A 13,941-nucleotide genomic window follows, 5' to 3' on the forward strand; every position below is an offset into this window, starting at 1 on the left:
CCTCTATATATAAAGGCCAGCATTCCATTAGCCTTTTTGATTATCTTCTGTACCTGTCCATTATATTTTAATGATCTCTGTATATGGATCCCTAAGTCTCTTTGGACCTCCGCTGTTTTGAGCTTTTCACCATTTAGAAAGTACTCTGATCTATCCATTTTAGGTCCAAAATGGATGACCTCACACTTGCCTACATTGAAATCCATTTGCCACAGTTTTGCCCATTCATTTAATCTATTAATATCTCTCTGTAATTTTATGCTTCCATCTACACTGCTCACAATGCTGCCTATCTTTATGTCATCACAAACTTGGATATGTGGCTCGCTATCCCATTATCTAAGTCATTAATAAATACAGTGAATAGTTGAGCCCCCAGCACAGATCCCTGTGGGACACCACCAGTCACATCCTGCCAATTTGAGTACTTGTCCATTATCCCTATTCTCTGTCTCCTGCCGCTCAGCCAATTTCCTAACCAGGTCAATAATTTGTCCTCAATTCCATGAGCCTCAACTTTAGCTATCAATCTCTTATGTGGGACTTTATCGAATGCCTTCTGGAAGTTCATATAAACAACATTCCCCTTTCCACTACTTTAGTCACCTCTTCAAAAAATTCAATCAGGCTCGTCAGACATGACCTACCCTTTGCAAATCCATGCTGGCTCTCTCTGATCAGCTAAAAATTTTCAAGGTGTTCAGTCACTCTATCCTTAATTATAGACTCGAGTCATTTCCCGACAACAGACGTTAGACTATCTGGTCTATAATTCCCTGGTTTCCCTCTCTCACCTTTCTTAAATAGTGGAATTACATGTGCAATTTTGCAATCTAAAGGAATGGTTCCAGAATTGTGAGAACTTTGGAAGATTATAGTTAGGGCATCTGCAATGTTCTCACCTACTTTCTTTAAAACCCTGGGATGGAAATCATTTGGTCCTGGGGATTTGTCACTCTTTAGAGCCATTATTTTCTTCATTACTGTTAATTTGCTTACGTCATTAAGGTGAGCCCCCATCCCTAATTCAAAATGAGTTTCCTTGGAGTGTCCAGCATGCAAACCTCTTCCTCTACTGTAAATACTGATGCAAAGTAATTATTTAACATGGGAAATAAACTAGGAAAACTGCTCACATACACCCTACGCAAGCAAGGTCAAAGCAGCAGTTAGGACTGTAGAGAGTCATTTTAAATAAAAATTCGCTCAATTAGATGAAGGATGTCAGTACTGGGGAGTGGATCAGTTCTCCATATTTGCCATTCAGCATCAGCAATGACCATATCCAGGTCCAATATAACATAAAGTAAAGCACCATTGCCTCTATTCAGCATGCCTCAAACCCAGCCTCAGAACAGCACCCCTACTAAACTTACATCCTTTCTGTGCACAATTAGTGGCTTTTAATGCTGAATTATGAAAATTAGTGTGAATTAGAATTGCCAACAGCAATCTGGTTTGTGACATGGGCGTGAATTTTACATATCAGCTTTCCTGCCGCACAGCTTCACACAACTGGGAGTGCATATCAGGGATTCAGGTGCCGGGGTTAGCATTAGGTTTTTCTAGAGCCTGGCATTAAAGGGTGGACATACCTTCAATGCCCCATCTGGCTGCTATTCTTCTTTGTTCAGATTGCTAAAGTTACTTGGAAGAGGAGTGATAATCAGAAAACCAGGAGAAATAATTTTAAAGCCTTTTTCAATAGACTCTTTATACTGATCAGAATTGGAATCAGACCAGTGCCGTAATCCTGAAGGCCCTTGTTTTCACATGATCTTTACATGTTGTCACTTAATGCTTCCATGCACGCAACCTACTTCTTACAATAAATCTCACAGAGAATATACTAGACCAGTTGTCAGGAACTGGAAATGTAACTGCTTTAGTTAGGATTTGGTTACACCACAATTGTGCAGATCATTAACTTAGTTTAGAGGTGTACCTATCTGCTGTTTAATGGTCTATTAGGGAAGGTAAACAAGGTCGCTTTGGGATCAAGTTGACTCCATGTTGAAACATCTGGCCAATGGAAAATTGGTGCCAAATCAACCCAACTGTGGCAGACCTTAATAATCTGAACCAGGTTGATTTGCGGTATGCCAGGGCACTGTTGATGATTCACCAACCAGCCTGTCACTGGGGCTGAGACTCTTCAGATAACCCTGCAAGCCAATGCCCTCATGAGTAAGGAGGTGCTCACTGGACAAGCAGCAGGAAGCAAAAACAGTATATGATGTGGGGACAATGCTAAAGTGCACATTTTCTCTTTCATTATTCTGTTTATATAAATACAGTTATCTAGTAAAACAAATGATTCAAGTGCTATGGTTTTAAAAATAAGAAACACAAGCTATTAACCTGATATAGCAGTGATTTAAAGGTTTTAAATAGGTAATCACTAGATACATCGCACATTACAGACCTAACAAAGTGTGTCACAGAGTGGGAGGACCTGGGCACATGCCTGTGGCCGTCTTTAAACTAATTCCTCTCAAAAGTGCTAGCCAATTTTATTGTTTAATTTTCAATTTTCTCCCTTACCCCTCCTTTACTGAAAGCAGTGCCTTATAAAAAATAGAAATACTTACATTTATATAGCCCCTTATCATATCAAACATTTCACAGAATGAGTTACTTTTGGAGTGCAGTGACTGTTTAATTACTTGGAGTATAATTCCACAGCCACTCGCAGCCCTTCAGTACTTTGCCCCATGTCACCATTTTTCATGTGAGCCTAGAAAGTGAGCAGACTGTTTATCTCTAAGGGTGTCATACCAAGCCCAGCTTTCTGCTCAACCAATGACAAATTGTGCATATTTCCAGCAAGGGCCACAGGAGTTCGATCAGGAGTGGAAATTCTGATGATTTTGTTTTTTTCTTCTATTCCTCAAACTAACACTGGCTATGGGGCAAGCACTTTGATGGGAGTGTACTATAGGCCCCCAAACAGTCAGGGGGAGATAGAGGAACAGATATGTAGGCAAATCTCAGAAAATTGTGCAAATAATAGGGTAATAATAGTGGGGGATTTCAACTTCCCCAATATTAACTGGGATACTCAGAGTGTAAAAGGCTTAGAGGGTACAAAATTCTTAACATGCATCCAGGAGAGCTTTTTGAGCCAGCATGTAGAAAGTCCTACAAGAGAGGGGGCGGTACTGGACCTAATTCTAGGGAATGTGGCCGGCCAAGTGGAAGAAGTGCTAGTAGGTGAGCACTTTGGTGACAGTGACCATAATTCGGTGAGATTTAAGGTGGTCATGGAAAAGGACAGGGAGGGGCCGGAAATAAAGGTTCTAAATTGGGGGATGGCCGATTTTAATAGGATAAGGCAGGATCTGGCCAAAATGGACTGGGATCAGCTGCTTGTAGGAAAATCCGCATCGGAGCAATGGGAGTCTTTCAGAAGGGAGATTGAGACCATACAATGGCAACATGTTCCCGTAAAGGTCAAGGGTGGTTCCAAGAACTCCAGGGAACCTTGGATGTCAGGGGATATACGAGAATGGATTAGGAAAAAAAGGAGGGCTTTTGGCAGATACAAAAGGCTAAAGACGGAGGAAGCCCTAGAGGAGTACAAAAAGTGCAGGGGGATACTTAAAAAAGAAATTAGGAGATCAAGGAGGGGCCATGAAATAACACTGGCGAGCAAAATAAAGGAAAATCCTAAGATGTTTTATAAGTATATTAAGGGTAAGAGGATGACTAGGGAAAAAATAGGGCCCATTAGGGACAAAAATGGCAATCTGTGTGTGGAGCCGTCAGATGTAGGAGGGGTTCTAAATGAATTTTTTGCATCTGTTTTCACTATGGAGAAGGACGATGTAGACATAGAAATACGGCAGGGGGACTGTGATATACTCGAACATATTAACATCGAGCGGGAGGAGGTATTGGCGGTTTTAGCAGGCCTAAAAATGGATAAATCCCCAGGCCCGGACGAAATGTATCCCAGGCTACTGTGTGAGGCAAAGGAGGAGATTGCGGGGGCTCTAACACATATATTCAGAACCTCTCTGGCCACAGGGGATGTGCCAGAGGACTGGAGAACCGCTAATGTAGTACCATTATTCAAGAAGGGGAGTAGGGAAAAACCGGGGAACTACAGGCCAGTGAGCCTAACATCAGTGGTAGGAAAATTATTGGAAAAAATTCTGAAGGACAAAATTAGTCTCCACTTGGAGAAGCAAGGATTAATCAGGGATAGTCAACATGGCTTTGTCAAGGGAAGATCATGTCTGACTAATTTGATTGAATTTTTTGAGGGGGTGACTAGGCGTGTGGATGAGGGTAACGCAGTTGATGTGGTATACATGGATTTCAGTAAGGCCTTCGATAAAGTCCCGCACAGGAGACTGGTCAAGAAGGTACGAGCCCATGGAATCCAGGGTGCCTTGGCACTTTGGATACAAAACTGGCTTAGTGGCAGAAGGCAGAGGGTGATGGTCGAAGGTTGTTTTTGTGACTGGAAGCCTGTGGCCAGTGGGGTACCACAGGGATCGGTGCTGGGTCCCTTGCTGTTTGTGGTCTACATTAATGACTTGGATATGAATGTAAAAGGTATGATCAGTAAGTTCGCTGATGATACAAAAATTGGTAGGGTGGTAAATAGCGAGGAGGATAGCCTCAGTCTGCAGGACGATATAGATGGGTTGGTCAGATGGGCAGAACAGTGGCAAATGGAATTTAACCCAGAAAAGTGCGAGGTGATGCACTTTGGAGGGACTAACAAGGCAAGGGAATACACAATGAATGGGAGGACCCGAGGCAAGACAGAGGGTCAGAGGGATCTTGGTGTGCAAGTTCACAGATCCCTGAAGGCGGCGGAACAGGTAGATAAGGTGGTAAAGAAGGCATATGGGATACTTGCCTTTATTAGCCGAGGCATAGAATATAAGAGCAAGGAGGTTATGATGGAGCTGTATAAAACACTGGTTAGGCCACAGCTGGAGTACTGTGTGCAGTTCTGGTCGCCACACTACAGGAAGGATGTGATCGCTTTGGAGAGGGTGCAGAGGAGATTCACCAGGATGTTACCAGGGCTGGAGCGCTTCAGCTATGAAGAGAGACTGGGAAGATTGGGTTTGTTTTCCTTGGAGCAGAGGAGGCTGAGGGGGGACATGATTGAGGTGTTCAAAATTATGAGGGGCACAGATAGGATGGATACTAAGGAGCTTTTTCCCTTCGTTGAGGGTTCTATAACAAGGGGACATAGATTCAAGGTAAAAGGCGGGAGGTTTAGAGGGGATTTGAGAAAGAACTTTTTCACCCAGAGGGTGGTAGGAGTCTGGAACTCACTGCCTGAAAGGGTTGTGGAGGCAGGAACCCTCACAACATTCAAGAAGCATTTGGATGAGCACTTGAAATGCCATAGCATACAAGGCTACGGACCAAATGCTGGAATATGGGATTAGAGTAGACAGGGCCTGATGGCCGGCGCGGACACGATGGGCCGAAGGGCCTCTATCCGTGCTGTATAACTCTATGACTCTATGACTCTATGACTCTATGAACTGAGCAAAGAAATTTGGACCTATCTCGTGTATATGACTGAAAACTGCTTCACACCCATTCAGACACTGGAGTGCCCTTTATTTTTTTTTAATTACTAAAAGATCTCCCATGGCAGTGCTTATGGTAACTTGGAGGATATTTTGTTTTATAAAGATTAGAGCATTATACCATATAATGCACACTATGTGACTCTGCTGCCAAGGTGCAACTGTGTGTAATTGGCCTGTCCCTGTAAGGCCAAAAGGTCTAATCACTGTAAATGGATATCTAATTGACATCTGTTTCCCTAGCACAGAGACAGAATTTCCCTCTCTCTTTTCCATGCCACCTGGATTAAAAAGAGAAACTTCACATCCAAACCGGTACCTTCCACCTATTCATCATTCTTCAAACCGATATTTGTTTCCCCTGTTCCTCCACCTACTGCTTGGCACAATGGCGCTACCCTCCAAAGCAGATGGCAGGGGCACCATGACTGCAGTTTGGGGTGCTGTTGCCATCAATGCCATAGCAGAGCAACACAAACTCATTCACAGGGGACAGCACCTTTAGATAAATATGAAGATTATTGACATTTAAATCACAGCTTCTAGCGGGCATCCATTGATTTAAAAACTTACCACTGGTCATCAGAATCTGGCCACATGAAAATCCAGCTTCCATTACCTGGCAAATTCTAAGTCCTCCAGGCTCTTTCATGGGGCTTCCAGTTGACCTGTCCCTTTAAGGTTGCTGCTGCCTTTAAGGCACAGGTAGTGCCTGGATTACTTTTTTGGTGCTCCAGTAAAGCACCCCGACATGCACCCAGTATGCATTTGTGTTATTTAAATCAGGCCAGACAGGAAGATCAGCTGCTGAGGTCATGGTTCTTTTGGTGTGCTGCACCCAAATTGCTCCCAGACAGCTCCGGGAGAGAAGTATCATCCCTGATGGTCTTAACAGAGGACTGGTGATCTACTTCTAATAGAAGAAATTTTAATAGATAAGATAAATATAAATTGTTCAATTTTATGGGTTATTATTGGTGAACCATGCTACGACAGCTTTACCACTAACTATCCACATATATTTCATATTGTTGCTTTAAGAATGGAATTGGATTTCTAATCCAAACAATATTTTGTTCAAGGCGGGGGGCGGGTAGGAAATTATTCAGAATTGAAGTAGTGCAAGATGAAACAAGGCATGTCAGGTAGATCAGCAAGAACCAGAGACCGACTACCTGCGCACACCATGATGTTACCAGCTATACCTGTAGACCCTGGCGCACCTACCTGAGACTGACTGAGCATTGCCTCCACAGATTCTGGGTCAGCACATAGCTAGTTGTACAGTGGTGTCATCTGCTGCAAGGACATCTGCAGCCAATCGCCAACATAGGGATAGCACTGCCATTGGCAGGCAAAGATCACCACTGCCCTCAACTTTTCTACCTTCACCTCCTATCATGCTAGTACAGGGATCAACACAGCCAATGTGTGCTGCTCACGGGTGTATTAAACAGATGACTGGTGCATTGATCAGCATGGGTAGCATTTTCATCTCTTTTCCCACTAAATATCAACAGCAGCATGACACACTGAAGCATTTTTGAAAGTAGAGAGATGGCAGCCATATGGCCATCTACCCCCGCCACTTGCTCCTCTTCATGTATGCATTGTGTCTTACTCAATCTTACATCCCCGTGCTCACTAACTGCATCATGTGGGGTGAGTGTAGCTATGCTGGTGCTTGCAAATGTTAGTGAGAGGGGCACAGGATGCCGAGAGGTACTGTCTTGTCAGCTGCTCTTCCAGCCCTGCAGTGATATTAAAGGGACAAATGTTAAAATGCTGGCTCACCTTCAAATAGTGAGTGAGATGAGTGAGTGAGAAGGGGAACTAGAAATAAGAACTGGATGGCACTAGCCCTTGGAGAAAGCCTTAGGCTTCACTTTGCTATAGTCCCTCCATGATCTTATTTCCAAGGCTGTCCAGGTTCAACTCCTCCAAGGGAATGTCAGGCTTGTAATTTCTGAGCCCTCCTCCAGTTCAGGTCTGTTCCCTTGTATTATCTGTCAGTTTGTCATGATGCATAAAAGTAGTGTTCAGATGTTGTAAGTGGAAGAAGTACATACACAGTGACAAACATGTACCCAAGCTCCAACCCATCCTGTGTTTCAGAAAGTGAGCATGCATCTTTAAACTATGTTTGTGTTGCAGTGATTTATGTACAAAGCCTTTGAAAATCTGTGCACAAGACTTTCAATTGTCAGTTGCAGCTTGAATGTGTGGCCATCTGGAGAATAGGAAAGAGCTGTAAGGTTGTATGAAGTTCTGGCCTGGGACAGCAGTAAATGGGCAACAACTTCCTTAGGTTATGCCACCTTTGCATCTGTTTCCAAGTCATGGCGGTGGTGCACATAGCATTGGCCCTGTGCGCCTTTTGCCAGGCATGCTGCACTGCTGTCCTGTAGGGAGAAGACCCTGGAGTGCCAAACAGGGAAACCCTTTTCCCACTCACCTCATGCAGCAGCATGTCCTCTTTGCCAACTATCAAAAAAGGTGTTTAGATGCTGCATTCCAATTCCTGCTTCCGTATCTATTTTGCTGTCACTGTTTTTTGACCAGCAACTTGTTTGCACCATAAAGTACTTGAAAAAGCAAAAAAATGAATTTGAAAGATTTCCAGCCTTTTTGCCTCTTTGTCTGACATGTGGCCACATCCCGTTAAATTTCAAGGGCTGCTAGTGTCTACCTACCCTCCTCCTCCCTCCCTCCATCCCCCTCTCTCTTTCTCTCATACACACACATACAGACAGACACACACACACACACACACACACACATATCGTCAGATTTTAGATTGTCTAATTGGTACCATAAAAGTTTTAACTCTCTCTCTCTTTTTCTTAAGGTATTTACGCACGATATACCTTGGCATCCGAAGCCGCCGGAGTGGAGAGCTTGACCGCTGGCGCTTTTACTGGAACATGGTGTATGAGTATGCAGATGTAAGTATGTTGCATCTGCTGGCAACGTTTTTGGAAAGTGCTCCACAGCTTGTGCTGCAGCTGTGCATCGTCATTCAGAGCCATCGCTTAGAGGCACTTCAAGGTAAGGAATGATCCATTTACAGAAGACTAGTGATTAAAACCTGAGTTTTGCCAAGACTGTGGTACATGTAGAAATTACAACAGGGAAACAGTCCGTTCGGCCCAATCAGTCCATGTTGGTGTTTATCCTCCACGTGAGCAGCAGTGTGAATCCCACATGCTCACCTGGTTCACATTTCCCTTTATTCCCCTTTTCTTGAACCACCTGTCTAACCCATTCTTAAACGTTCCTATGAACTAGCAATTTCCTCAGAGCTGCTCCTACTCCTCCCTCTCCCTCCCCCCGCAGGTGCAGTGGAAACCCCGTTTATACTCGTAAATGGGGTTTCCGCCGCACTCCCATTGAAGTTACGGCAGCAGAATGGAGGCAGCTCTGAGGAAATTTCCAGCCATGATCTCTGCTTCAGTCACTAACTCTGGCAGCGCATTCTACAACCTCGCATAAATGACATGTTTGAAGTTCTCAGGTGTATCAATGGAAGGCTTTTAGTTTTACTCTCCTGCTTGTTTGGAGAAGGGTGAGAACAGTGAAAATGCAAAAGCCACTCTTACAGTACTGGCAATTATAGGTGTCAATCAGCTTTATCAGAAATACTACTGACCTCTTTACAAAGTCCCAGTCATGTCTCAGAGACTATTCCCCAACACACCAAAATAAATGTCTGTTTTTCACACTTTCAGTGTAGTGTGACTGAGCAGAAACAGTTCACTTTGTGGGTTGAATCAAGAATATTTTCAATGCTGTACATCGATTATTCTCCACGCAGGGCAGGCTGAAATCACCAAAATTACTTTGGACTCTTAATGCTTTCATCTCACATCTCTGGGTGATTGAGACCCAGCAGTGAAAGCCATTAACAGCTGTGTTCTTCTGCTTCTCACCTCGCCCTGCCTGTAACCCGTCAGACTCCCCTCTCGGGCTAGCACCAGCATTTTTGCAGCAAAAGTGAAAATGTAACAAGATGTTGCCGTTTTTTTGGAATATATTAGCAACGTTCTATGGTTGCGCATAGCTTCAAAATTCTGCACTTGTAACCCGGGGGATGACCAGTACATGTAACAAAACCGTAAGGCCGTTCTTTATAAATATCTTTACATTTAACTGTGTTATCACAACGCACAGAAGAAATCTAACACCCACCCCCTCCCCCAGCACATCTGCAGCTGGACAATACAGGCAGTATCTCTCGTTCTTTGTGCTGTTTCTGTATTGTGACTGCAGTGTGCTGCTAGTGGTGATGTAATCATCAGGAAGAAGCTGAGCAGCTAAAAATAGCACAGTACCACCACATTTCATCTTCAAGTGCCAGCACTCAGCTTTGAAAGCAAATGCTTGGTTTTGATCCAACCCAATCAAACCAATGCAGTTGGGGTCACCTCAGATTTCTGACCTAGATCTGCAGTCATATCTACTGTGTGATTGCAGATAATTGTTGCTTCAATCCTAAGAGTTTATAAATATTGATGTTAGAGGCACATACTTGGTCCTTTTGCCTGAAAAGCTGCTAATGAAAGCAGTTTAAATTCAATAGTGAGTCATTTTAAATCATAAATCACAAACTACAAGCATATGGGTTGAATGAGAAATTAGACTGGAACATGCATTATTATAACAGATCAAGGTGCAGCTGTTTCTGAAATTACAGTGATGCCTATTTCAAAACGTATCAAAATCATGGTTGAGGGCCATTAAGAATGACAGCAGTTTTGACCCTTCCTTGATGCATCAGTACTGTACAGCAGACATTTCATCTGGTCCTTTCAGAGAGGGAGAAAAACATGCAGGTGAAATGTAAGGAACCCTAGAATATGCTTCAGTTACCTATAATAAAGCATTTGGGGTGGAGATCACCTCGTACAAGAGGTGGTATCCTATAAGGTAAATCAGGGCCAGAGTGGTCTCCTGGACTAGTTTCGATTACCTGAAGGGCCGGAGAGGAATTTTCCAGTTTTTTTCCCCTAATTGGCCTGGGCTTTTATCTTTTTATTTTGCCTCTCCCAGGAGATTACATGGTGGGGTGGTGAGTGCATATATTGTGATGCATAAGGCATCACAACTGAGTGGGACAGGCTGATGGACCAGTGGGACCTTTTCTGCCCGTTATTTTCATATGTTCATATTAGTCCAGGCCTCTGAATTACTAGTCCAGTAACATAAGCACTACACTACCGTACATGCACTTATATCGAGTTACATCGAAACTACAGCACAGAACAGGCCATTCGGCCCAACTGGTCAATGCCGGCATTTATGCTCCAGATGAGCCTTCGCCTTCCCTATTTCATCTAACCCTATCAGCAGAACCTTCTATTCCTTTCTCCCTTGTGTGCTGATCGAGCTTCCCCTTAAATGTATCTATGCTATTTGCCTCAACTACTCCTTGTGGTAGTGCGTTCCACATTCTTACCACTCTTTGAGTAATGAAGTTTCTCCTGAATTCCTAAATTCTGTTGGAACTATGGACCCTGAAATTCCATGTAGTGAGTTGTGCTGCATTTATGCCAATGGGAAATAAGCTGCGCCTACCTGGAGAGTTGTTTGACCCAGAATTTTATGACTCAGCTCATTTACATCGTAGCAGTCAAACAGACATTGTTGTAAATCCTGTGTAAAACAGGAATAATATTCTGGGGCACATGGAAATTAGAGTGGAGCCTTTAAAAAGCCAGTTCTTACTGAAGATTGCTTGGCTCGGTGAGCTGACTATCTGCTAGCTTGACTGAATGTCTCATGACTGTTTTTGTGCCATTTTACAAGAATGTCTAACACAAGAGAACCTCGCAGAGGCAGCCAAAGCAATAGGGCATGACAAAGAGGCAATTTTGCTTAGCCCAACCTACAAACCCTGTTGGATGCTCTTTTTTGATATATATTAATGACCTGAACTTGAGTATAGAGGCTATAATTTCAAAGTTTGCAGATGACACGAAACGCAGAAATGTAGTAAACAATGTGGAGGATAATAACAGACTGCAGGAGGACATAGACAGACTGGTGAAATGGTCAGACACATGGCATATGAAATTTAACACAGAGAAGTGTGAAGTGATACATTTTGGTAGGAAGAATGAGGAGAAGCGATATAAACTAAATGGTACAATTTTAAAAGGGGTGCAGGAACAGAGAGACCTGGGATTGCACATACACATATCTTTGAAGATGGCAGGACAAGTTGAGAAGGCTGTTTTTTAAAAAAAAGCAAGTGGGATCCTGGGATTTATTAATAGAGGCATAGAGTACAAAAGCCAGGAAGTTATGCTAAACCTTTATAAAACACTGGTTAGGCCTCAGCGGGAGTATTTTATTGAATTCTGGGCACCATACTTTAGGAAGGATGTCAAGGCCTTAGAGTGGGTGCAGAAGAGAATGGTACCAGGGATGAGGGACTTCAGTTTTGGGGAGAGTCTGGAGAAGTTGGGGTTGTTCTCCTTAGAAGATTAAGGGAAGATTTGATAGAGGTGTTCAAAATCATAAACGGTTTTGATAGAGTAAATAAGGAGAAACTGTTTCTAGTGGCAAAAAGATCAGTAACCAGAGGACACAGATTTGAGGTGATCGGCAAAAGAGCCAGAGGTGACATGAGGAAACATTTTTTTAAGTAGCGAGTTGTAATGATCTGGAATGCTTCGCCTGAAAGGGTGGTGGAAGCAGATTCAATAGTAACCTTCAAAAGGGAATTGGATAAATACTTGAAGGGTTAAAATTTGCAGGGCTATGGGAAAAGAGCAGGGGAATGGGACTAATTGGATGGCTCTTTCAAAGAGCTGGCACAGGCACGATGGGCCGAATGGCCTCCTCCTGCGCTGTACTTACTATGATACTATGATGATACTATGAAATAGATGATGAGGAGAGACAGAATGATAGGTGTCCATAGCAGGAACCTTGCCAAAAACCATCACATATGCCATGAGGAGGGAGGTTGAATTGGCACTAAAGGACAACTTTCTCACCCCAATTACACATTGAAACTACACTGGAATTGGTGTGGTATTTCGAGGCCATTGTTTTTTATTCTCTTATCTGGTATGTTCCAGCAGTTGATTGCAGAAGTTTTTACTCAGTTACCCTGTACACTCCCAGATTTCATTGTTCTGCATGAGAAAAAAATCACTCACCGCATGGATCCGGCCTTTCCCACCTGCTTTCACCTGACGTGAATCGGAAGCGATGGGAAATCCACTGCTTGTGGGCCCGGTGGAACAGAAGTGCATCATCCAGACCCATCAAGCTCACCTGGCTGATACGACCCCTGCAATCGGCTGATTTTCTCCTTCCCCCGCCCCCCCCCCCCCCCCGCACGATGCTGGAGCCCACCCGATGCTGGACCCCCAATCCCCCCCGATGCTTGACCCCCCCCCACCAATTCTGGACGCTCCCCCATGGTGGCTATACCTCCCTACCATTGTGGACACCCCCCCGATGGTGGACCCCCTCCCAGATGATGGCCCCCTGCCCTGACTCTTCACCCAACCTCCAATCTCGTCTCCTAATCTGCAACCTCTTCACCCGACCTCCGATCTCTTCCCAGCCCAGAAGTAAAGTTTTATTGATTGCGACCTGCCAACTTAACTTCCAGATTTCATGTTCGATTATCTTCTCCCCTGCTCCCTTCCCGTCTCCATGTTCAAATCATGCCCCATGCTTCAGACATATGCGGCGATGCCGGTGATGGACTGGGGTTGACAATTGTAAACAATTTTACAACACCAAGTTATAGTCCAGCAATTTTATTTTAAATTCACAAGCTTTCGGAGGCTACCTCCTTCCTCAGGTTTCCACATCGTTCACCTGAGGAAGGAGGTAGCCTCCGAAAGCTTGTGAATTTAAAATAAAATTGCTGGACTATAACTTGGTGTTGTAAAATTGTTTACATCAGACATATGCAGCCTTATAACGATATGTAAATTAGGTCCTGAGGGAATTCAGGCTGATTTTACGACTTCAGGTGATTGTCTGCCATGGGAGTATGCAAGCCTCGTCCATAAAAACTGGGACTGTTTTGGAGCTCACACTTTTTTTGTTTTGGAAGCCTTTTAATGGGAAAAGGTAAGTTGTTTTTGGTAATGGTTGAATTTTAAGTTATCTTTAGCTGCCTTTTGCTCCATGCATGAACTGTTTTTTCTGGAAAGTCCTCCAGTTTTTGATTTGTGTTCTTTTCCCCATCACTACTTTATTTCATCATTCTTGATTTCTTCTGGCTTTGACATGGTACTATTTAAGGATTTTTGGCCATTTTTCCACAGAAAGGATTTGGAAGAAGGAGTTACTTTTAATGATGGGATTTTTAAGCAAAATGTGTTCTCGCCAGTTTAAAAAAGGTACCGAG

General features: G+C 43.6%; 1 protein-coding gene across 2 annotated transcripts in view; it reads left to right on the forward strand.

The window, feature by feature from the left end:
* Nucleotides 1–13,941, forward strand: part of xkr4 (XK related 4) — a 230,755-nt gene that overhangs the window by 159,581 nt on the left and 57,233 nt on the right. Inside the window, exon 2 of one of the 2 annotated variants that reach the window (XM_067980028.1) lies at nucleotides 8,413–8,509. In XM_067980028.1, coding sequence (XP_067836129.1) covers nucleotides 8,413–8,509 — 97 coding nt within the window. Of the gene's footprint in view, nucleotides 1–8,412; nucleotides 8,613–13,941 lie in introns of both variants that reach the window. The other variant, XM_067980025.1, reaches the window with a different exon arrangement.

Source organism: Heptranchias perlo, chromosome 3 (genome assembly GCF_035084215.1).
Source record: "Heptranchias perlo isolate sHepPer1 chromosome 3, sHepPer1.hap1, whole genome shotgun sequence".
NCBI lineage: Eukaryota > Metazoa > Chordata > Chondrichthyes > Hexanchiformes > Hexanchidae > Heptranchias > Heptranchias perlo.